Raw genomic sequence first — 9,634 nt, 5'->3', positions numbered from 1 at the left:
AAAATATACTTATTCAAGTAGGCTTTTACAAGCACTTTTGAATCGTCGTTTAACAAGTATATTAAGTGAAAAATTATGTTAAATAAAATATATATTACTCTATACATTATATGTTGGAAATAGTATTGAGCGCATCTTGAGAGATACCTATGTCCAACAGTTGGTTGACATTAGCTGAGGATGACGACTTGGTCCGTGACTTTCTTCTCCTGTATTATGACTAAATTTGTACAATAATAAAACCAATGTTGCGATTTAAATGCGTATATTTACAGTATCGGTTTGCTCACAACAAAACAAATGACACTCGAAGTTAGAAAACTTACATTAACACTCGCACCATCCGACCTCAAGACTTCGATTTTATCTGGGAAATCTCTGCGAAAAAAATATATATCCGTAAGATGTGTCACCCATTAAAAAAATTCTCTTCCTTTTGAGAAGTTTCAGAGTTTAATACACCAGGTTGCTCCAATGGAAGTTAGTGGATACATGTGTGCTCAAGGCCGGATTTAGGGGAAGGCAACTGGGACGACTACCTCGAGTTAAGTTAAAAGAGTTACGGCACAAAGAAATAGAAGGTAATTTGTAAAATTATTGAAAAACATAACTGACTACTCGGTGGTAGGGCTTTCTGCAAGCCCGTCTGGGTAGGTACCACCCACTCAACAGATATTCTACCGCCAAACAACAGTACTCAGTATTGTTGTGTTCCGGTTTGAAGGGTGAGTGAGTCAGTGTAACTACAGGCATAAGAGACGTAACATCTTACTTCCCAAGGTTGGTGTCGCTTTAGTGATGTAAGGAATGGTTGATATTTCTTATTGCGCCATTGTCTAAGGGCGGTGGTGACCACTTACCGTCAGGTGGCTCCATTAGCTCGTCCACCTACCGATATCATAAAAAAAACCTGACTGATAGAAATAAAATTGTTCAAACTTATAAGATAATAATTAGGGGACTCCCGCTCATTTGTTACCTCAAGCCTACGCACCTCTAAATCCGACCCTGTATGTCTGTGTGTGGCAGAATTAAATGAGACCCATGCAGGGTTCCTTCCCGCCGCACCAGATCAACAAAACAAATTAACTATATGAACACGCTTGCTTGGATTTAAGCCATTGCGGTACATCTCGGCTATGAAGATTGTTTAAATTGTTGTTGGCTGAGTTTTTATTAACACTTATGTGTATTAGGAATATGCACAATTTTTGCACAGATAATAAGCGTAATAATTGTCTATGGTCTTGTCTTAGTATAGTCTATTCCAAGTACAAAACAAACAAACAAAAGACAAATAAACTATATTTGCCATTGAGTTGAGGCGATATCATTGATCGAGAACTTGTATAATCTATGATTATCGATATCGATAAATTGAAGATTGTATAAGTAGTAAGTGTAATAGTGTTGTATTAAAAAAAGGTTGTTAATTAATTAAACGTTTAGTTAGTCTTTAGTTGAGTTTTTGCAAATGAAATACGTAAATCTAAAGTTTGTTTCCTTTATCTATCTATCTAATCTATATTCCTTTTTGGAATAGACAATATGGAAGAATATTCGATTGGAATAGACTATAAATGTCCAGCTATATATAAATATTTATATTTTAAATAGTTTCATAGAAATATACGATATTAAAACATTATGTTTTAAGGTTTATTAAAATTCTTAAATTATCAAAAAAAAAACAACATAAAAATATAATTATCTTTATTTGTGACATCAACGAGTGCTTTAAAATACTGCCGTAAAAGGTTAAAAAAAATACACAAACAATTATAGTGAAAATCTGCCGCCGAGTCTGTCACTGGAAAGTTATCTATACAAATATCAACGACTCATAACGTTCTTATATAAAACAGCATGTAATATTAACTGTAGACTTACAAACATAATTTCGATCAGAACTGCATTCAATAATAGAGCTTTTGTGTGTCAAGCTTTATAAGTGAGTTTTTAAAATTATTCTGCTATCAGTACGCGAATTTACCAGCTCCGTCTTAATAACAAGCGGTCGGGTCAGGGTTCTGATGATATCCCCTCCCCTATGAGTCAAGAGACCTGGGTCGCCTCACGCATGGTCAAGACTTTACCATATTGGTGAGAACATCTTGGACTTTGTCTCAAGGGTGAAGTGATGTAATTCTTGATTATTTTTTTGTACGTCCTAATATATTCACACTATTAATATAGCGCTACATAAAACTGATAGCAAAACATTTTTTTCTGTTAAATTACTTCAAACATTCTAGAAAACTGATTATGTAATGTTTGGAACTTCGATAAGTATACAGTTAAGGCACTTAATAACATACAAAATATAAATCTTTTGTGACACTAATTTGCTATTTCTATATATTCGTAACTCTATGGTCTGAGATTAAAATCTATGGACGGTATGATTTTTCGTAATATAATAAATTAATAAGAAAAAACTGTCTGTAATTATCTATAATATAAATATAAAAAACAAATATTCTTAGTAATGTTTTCAACCAACACTATGACGTCATACATACACAGTATTTTCAAACAGATTCCCTTTGTTTTTTCAACTTTGTTCGCGTAATGTTATGTATCGCGTAAACCGAGTACAAGAACATGGGTCTTCCCTTCCAAGAAGTAATGGCCGACGTTGGGGAACTAAGAAAATAAAAATTAACAAAAAAAAAAATATTTTTCAAAACTTGCAACATTACGGAACCACTTGACTCCTATCTCTCAACACATTACACATACTAAAAAATTCTAACGTAGATTTAGACAAGTCTTTATCCAATTTTTCTTAAAAAAATATTATGTCCTGAGGGATATACTACCATAAAAATATATTATAATGATTTGCACCTGGTAACACTGTTATTATTAACACAATCTATAATTGCCAAACTAAATAATTAACACAAAAGCACTATTCATATAAAGCCTAACAAAGCTTATTATTTACTTATAAGACAATACAGTACATCAAACATTACATAAATTCGGACATACAACGAAATAAAGATTTTTCACACGAACAAAATATTAAAAAAAATAACGTCTTTTCATACTGTCATTACAACTGTCATATAAATAAACTAAGTAACGATTTAAATTACAATAATTATACATTTCTATCGTCCATACAAAATATCTTTAGTTAAGTACGTTTATTATTACATTAAGGTTTAGCGTGTAAGCAGTTCTACGGCCGAGTTCAATTAATAATTGCTAGATAATTCTCTTCAAAAAATCTTTCTAATTTCGAAATCATCACCTACAAACTAGAAGTGTACTTTAGTAGTTATCCACAAAACTACTCCACACTACTCGTACCCCCTATATTGATGACTGAAATCTTACGCGGAGTACTCCCTCAGCTTTTCGACGACCAAGTCCTTGTTCTTCCGGAGCCAGTCGATGTTGACCCGCGCGATCTCGATGCCCTGCGAGATGGCCAGCTTCGATCCGGAGAGGTACTTCTCATTCTTCTCTTTCCACGCTAAGAACTGATTGAAAAAATATATAATTAATACTATGATATCCTTGATATAAATCAGCAACCACCACCATTTGAGTAGACTTTTAGAAGTACTTTAAAATTGTCATTGTACAATTATGGCCATTTGAACGTAAGTGGTCACCACCGCTCATAGATATGGTCGCTGTAAGAAATAGTAATCAATCGTTACATTATAAAATTGCGCCACCAACCATGGAAACTAAGATGTTACGTCCTTTGTGCTTGAATTTACATTGGATCACTCACCCTATAAGTCGGAACACATCGGAAATAATAACTGATCAGTAGGTGGTACCTATCCAGGTGAGCTTGCAAAAAGTCCTACCGCCAAGTATATAATAATTTAACTATTTTTATAAAACTAATAGGATGTTGTTCCACCTGGGAATTTTATTAAATTGGGTCATTTATTATACAAAAGCGTGGACTATAGGTGGTAGGTTCACAAAGTCAGGAAGGTTTGCAAAAAGTCTTGCCACCAGTTCAAGTATATATATTAGCATGTATCGAATGAGAAAACTAACTTCATCGAGTTCCTTCTGAGTGGTGAACTGTCCGAGCAACGTTTTTATAATACCACCAATCCGACGTTCTTGACCGCGGAAACTGAAACGGAAGCCAAGTGTAACATTAAAAATAGACCTCTCATTGAAGTGTACCACTGGACGCCGCGACCAGAGCCACGAAACGCATACGCGAAACGAAGGGCTCGGCATACGTACGCGGCGTGGACGTCGCGGATGCGGGCGTAGACGAAGTCGCGCGCCACGTAGTAGCCGACCTCGGAGCGCGCCACGGCGGCCAGCGCGGCGCCGGCGTCCTGGCGCCGCACCTGCGCCGCCCCGTCCACGGCCCACGCCAGGTACTGCGCCAGCAGCCACACGTCGCGCGAGCACGCCAGCGCCGCCAGCAGCGCGTCGGCGGCCGCGGCCACGTTGGCGGCGCCGCGCCGCGCCAGCGCCCAGCGCCACTCGCGCACGCCGCCGCGCCGCAGCGCCACGCAGTACACCGTGCGCCGCAGGTCCGCCGGGATGCTGCGGGGCGTTCGATGCTTTCACGGAACGAGTTCACCTCGTTCCGGCACCGTTCGAGGCGTTCGTCGACCTCGCTTCCGTATCGGAGTTTTTAATGACGGAGACATTACAAACGAAATACAAAACGGCCGACAAAAAAAAAAACAACTATAACAAAAAACAAGGTCTATAAAGATCTATTTTTTATGGCATTGGCGGCCGAGCATATGGGCCACCTGATGCCAAAGGCGCTGTGAGAAATATTAACCATTCCTTACATCACCTATGCATCACCAACCTCGGGAACTAAGATGTTATGTCCCTCGTGCCTGTGATTACACTGGCTCACTCACCCTTCTAACCGGAACACAACAATACAGTGTACTGTTATTTGGCGGTAGAATATCTGATGAGTGGGTGGTACCTACCCAGACGAATTTGCACAAAGCCCTCCCACCAAGTAAAGATCTAATTCGAACAAACAAAACCAATCATTCAGCGAAACAAAAGTCCATATTACAAACAAGAATGTCCAGATGTGTCGCATTAGAGATAACAAAACAAGTTTACTATGCCAGATATCTTTTTTTTATGTTATAGAAGGCAAACAACCAAGAATCTCACTTGATGGAAAGCGATTACCACCGCCCATGGACATCTGCAACACCAGGAGGGCTGAGCACGCCGAGCTTTTTTGATGCCAATTTGGCTTTCCTTCCAATTGACCGCGGAACTGAACGAGGCTCGAAATATCAACGCCAAGTATCTCCACGATTCGAGAACATTCCGATAGCCGTCACAGCTAGTATCGGAATGTTCTTGAATCGTGGAGATACGACGAATGGTGTTTTTTTGGCGGTTAACGCGCAAACTTGCGTCTTTTTGGGTTTTAATTAATCAATTCGAACAATCTAATTGCAGTGAGCCAAAGCCTTCGATGTTGACTTATTGAAATACTGACGTCAATAAAAAAAATCTTATGATAGACAGCTTCCGAGCAAAAGGGGAACAATAACGAAAAAAAACTATTTTGCTGATTTATTTATAATACTTCCAAAAATGAAGCAAATTGAAATGCTTTTTAAAGATAAAAATTAACCTTAATGAATTAATTTTAAAAGAAAAAAAAGATTAGGTATCAATTACTGAGAAAGAAAAAGATTTTGATGTACCACAAATAAACTCATCTCACGCATATCCACGTCTTAAGAAGTTAATGAGAACGCTAAGTAGAAATAATCTTCACGAACTTTTAATGCGATCCAATTATATTTAAATTAACGTATGTATGTACGTATGTGTATCACTCACGGGTTGTTCTCGTCGGGGTTGTCGGTGTCCATCCACTGCTGGAACATCTCGATGGCGTTCTCCTCGCAGCCCGGCACCTTCACGCTGCACGCCCACGCACTCGTCGTCGTCTGCGCGGGGGGCCCGTGTGTGAGCAATGGTTCAGTTGGGCCTCGGCCTGAGTGCGTTACACCCTCGGGGATGGGTGGTAGCTTATATTCTTACCGTGCCTTTGTCTATGGGCGAAGAAGACTTTGCCATCGGGTGACCACACGACATCTCGTAAGCACGAGAGTGACTAACTCATACTAATTTACTTCGATAATAACTCACTGATCCTGTATCCCGGATACACATTTTTTCCATTAAAACAATATAATGTCTAAACGTGCACCGAGCCAAGTAACGCTACGCCACCGACCTGCATCTTGACGCTGGTCAAGTCGTCCCCGTTGAGGATCTTCTTGACGGCGAGCCCCCCCACGCGCCGGTACGTGTCGGCGAGCAGGCGGCGCACGAACTTCTGGAAGGCGCCGTACTCGGGGGAGCGCTTGAGCACGTTCTCGATCTTGGCGAGCGCGCTCAGGCCCGTGCTCAGCGGCAGGAAGTCCGCCTCGCGCCGCAGGTAGCTCGCCAGTCTGGGGGCCGCCTTACACGTTAGCGCTCTGCCGCCTGCGGCCGGGGGCCGATGCCCGCCACAGGGACACTCACTGCATGGTGGTGCCGTAGTCCAGCTCGTTGTTCCAGGCGAGCGCGAAGGCGTCCGTCAGCAGCTGCACCCGACCCTCCACGGGGATGCTGTCCAGGTCGCCGCTCGTCAGCGTGGCCGACAGCAGCTTCCAGTTGCGCTCGTCGTAGTTCACGCGGTACGGGGCTGGGGAGAGGGGCCGATGCCGAGGCTTAGATCGCGTACAAAGAATGTTGCACTACGAACCGACGACATCTACACTTGACTCTCGCCCAACGTCACTTGCACTTAAAATAGTGGCCAACGGTGGACCACAATTTTTTCCACACGTACTCAGCTTAGACCGTCTAACTAATAGCTTAGTTAATATCACCATAAGGTGGTGTATGGTGTACATTACACGCACCGATCATGTTATAGTTGAAGAGCAGCCAGTCGCCGGGCCCGGCGCCGTGCTCGAACCGGTGCTCGGCGGCCACCCCCTCCTCCCGCGCCAGCCACTGCACGGGCGGGGGCGCGGCGTCCCGCGCACACAGCACGCTCAGCGGCACCCACCACGCGCCCGCGCCGCCGCCGCCCAGCGCCGTGTAGCGCCGCTGCGGGACCACCCGCTTTATTAGTTAATAGTTTCTACAGCACGAGATTTCTTTACGTATAAAGACGTCGAGGTAGACGAGTGCTAGAATCGAGACCACGAATCGGCAGACGTAATGTACGACGGCACTCCACCGGGTGGACCGGTGGCGTTGGAAGGTGGTGGGACCCGACTGCAATTGGCTGATGATGACGATGATGATTATTGAAATCGTAACATCTTCACCGACCTGAGTGATGGTCACCGACTGGTCGCTGTAGTCCCTGGTGACGGTCAGCAGCGGGTAGCCGGTCTGCTTGGTCCAGGTGTCCATGACCTGTTTGACGGTCACGTTCCTGCTCAGTCCGCCGTACTGTCGGTTGACGGCCGTCAGCTCCGACCAGAGGTCGTCTTGCTCCGCGTTGGAGTACGAGTACTTCGTCAGGTAGCTGTGATCAATAGAGGTCAGTTATAGTATTAGTTTTTGATTTATGATTTCACTTGTTCTATAGAAATTTGGCAAATGGAGACGAGACTGCCATGAGATGGCCAGAAAACGGACAATTTTGTAATAATGAATATTTTTTTAGGAGTTTGGCGTGTTTTGGCAAACCTGAACCTGTCTCACACCGTGCAGTGAAGTGAAAAACAGAAAATACAATAAAGTACTAACATTTATTGATTCTACAATGATTGTCAAATATGGGTGGAAAAACATCGAATTCATCAAAGGAATCGATTAAGTAGGATAAGCTTTAGACTTGACATGACCCAAAAAACATATCCGCTGATATAGTGCAGGGAAACAATATTCAAGTTTCTCTCCTTAACAGTCACACCGCAGTGAGACATTATCAGGCTTAATCTGCCTAAGTTTAGACCTAATAATAATTTAGTGTCAAGACTGTTCAATACGTACTTGTGCAGTGCCTGTCTGAACACTTCTTCGCCGAGGAACATGAACATCATTCGGATGACCGTGGAACCCTTACGGTACGAGATGGTGTCGAAGATCTCGGAGATACGCTTCGGATCGTCGATGGGGACGGACACCTGCAATACAATGTCTCCGTTAGAAGGACAATTATGTCAATTTAGGGATAACGTGTGCGTGCGTGCGCGTGCGTGCGCGGCACGGACCGGGTGCGAGGACTGCAGCGCGTCGAGCGCCAGCACGGCCAGCGTGTTGTCGACGGCGTACAGGCGGTCGGCGTGCCACGTGGGCTCCACGGCGTTCACGCCCACCGACGCCACGTACGTCGCGAAGCCCTCGTTGAGCCACAGGTCCGACCACCACTTCATGGTCACCAGGTTGCCGAACCACTGGTGCGCCAGCTCGTGCGCCACCACCTGTGCGACAGTGGGACGTTTAGTATTGACGAACTCGAAGTCTCCGAATATTCTGTCACATCTTCGGATCTGCATATTGGGAACATGGCATCTAGTGGCCTGAATAAAAACTACGTTCGAGTTACAGTTCCTGATGATGACAAAAATGTTTATATAGTTATAGTATTCCATTCAATCTTTTAGGATATTTTATAATTGGCGTAATCTAGTTTGAATATCATTCTGGCCCTTTCACAACTTTTGTCTTATTTTCTCCACAAAATACTTTCTATATAATTTTTAAAGCATATCTTTGTCAAAAAAAGAAATACATAAAATTTAATCTCCTACTAACCTCAGCAATCCTCTCCTTGTTCACGAAGGATGACGCGTCCTTATCATACAACAGAGCTGTTTCCCTGTAGGTGATGAGTCCCCAGTTCTCCATGGCTCCAGCCGCGAAGTCTGGGATAGCAAACATGTCCTGTTTCGGGAGGGGGAAGGAAACGTTGAACCACTTCTCGAAGTAAGACAGGACTTGCGGACCGATTTTTGCAGCGTAGGACGTCTGAAAAAAATATTCTATGAAATATGCCATAATTGCCAATTATTGGCAAGTTCAATCTTACATTCATGCTTTAATATAAACTAATTAATTATCTTAAATAAGAACCTCAAGTATATTTCACATACAAGCTTTCTAATGTATTTTAAGATAAAACAAAAAATCTATGTAAAACTTTACTCAAATTACTTAGAAACTCATTTAAATGGTACATTTTACAAGACTGTAATGTAGCGTTACTGTCGGTTGGGATTTTTTTATGTTATATGGGGATGTTGATTTTATCGAGAAAAACTGTTAAAAAAAACTTGGGAGTTACAATCTTCCACCAATTAATATACAATAATTATCTGAATTACCTGATCAATAGCATCGTTCCTAGCCCATATCCTGAATTTGGTGCGGGAGAGGTCCGGCGGACTCTCCACGTAGGTGAACTTGGACACTACGTAAGCGACCAGGTAAGTTGACATCGGTACCGACTTATCGAACTGATCCCAAACGAAGCTCGATTGCTCTTTCCTAGAATGATTGGACCATAAATTCGTATTTTTTCATTTTATCAAATTTATCATTAAATTTCTTTGTAATCTCTATATTAGAAAAGTTCTCGAATATCACCAGCAATTACACAACTTGTTGTAGTTAAATTTATTATTAAAAAAAA

General features: G+C 42.2%; 1 protein-coding gene across 4 annotated transcripts in view; it reads right to left on the bottom strand.

Annotated features, from left to right (window-relative positions):
- Positions 1 to 1,696: 1,696 nt before the first annotated feature.
- The window catches only part of LOC125073022 (aminopeptidase N-like), a 41,965-nt gene continuing 34,027 nt past the window's right edge, over positions 1,697 to 9,634 (bottom strand). For all 4 annotated transcript variants that reach the window (XM_047683694.1, XM_047683695.1, XM_047683697.1 and 1 more), the window contains exons 6-17: positions 9,327 to 9,489; positions 8,758 to 8,970; positions 8,214 to 8,423; positions 7,993 to 8,126; positions 7,324 to 7,522; positions 6,906 to 7,095; positions 6,523 to 6,685; positions 6,233 to 6,449; positions 5,833 to 5,942; positions 4,231 to 4,542; positions 4,033 to 4,114; positions 1,697 to 3,494 (exon numbers count right to left, since the gene is read on the bottom strand). In XM_047683694.1, the coding sequence (XP_047539650.1) occupies positions 3,345 to 3,494; positions 4,033 to 4,114; positions 4,231 to 4,542; positions 5,833 to 5,942; positions 6,233 to 6,449; positions 6,523 to 6,685; positions 6,906 to 7,095; positions 7,324 to 7,522; positions 7,993 to 8,126; positions 8,214 to 8,423; positions 8,758 to 8,970; positions 9,327 to 9,489 (2,143 nt within the window). In that variant the 3' untranslated portion in view covers positions 1,697 to 3,344. The remainder of the gene's footprint in view (positions 3,495 to 4,032; positions 4,115 to 4,230; positions 4,543 to 5,832; positions 5,943 to 6,232; positions 6,450 to 6,522; positions 6,686 to 6,905; positions 7,096 to 7,323; positions 7,523 to 7,992; positions 8,127 to 8,213; positions 8,424 to 8,757; positions 8,971 to 9,326; positions 9,490 to 9,634) is intronic.

This window comes from Vanessa atalanta, chromosome 23 (assembly GCF_905147765.1).
Source record: "Vanessa atalanta chromosome 23, ilVanAtal1.2, whole genome shotgun sequence".
Lineage (NCBI taxonomy): Eukaryota > Metazoa > Arthropoda > Insecta > Lepidoptera > Nymphalidae > Vanessa > Vanessa atalanta.
This window is presented reverse-complemented; position numbering and strand designations above follow the sequence as displayed.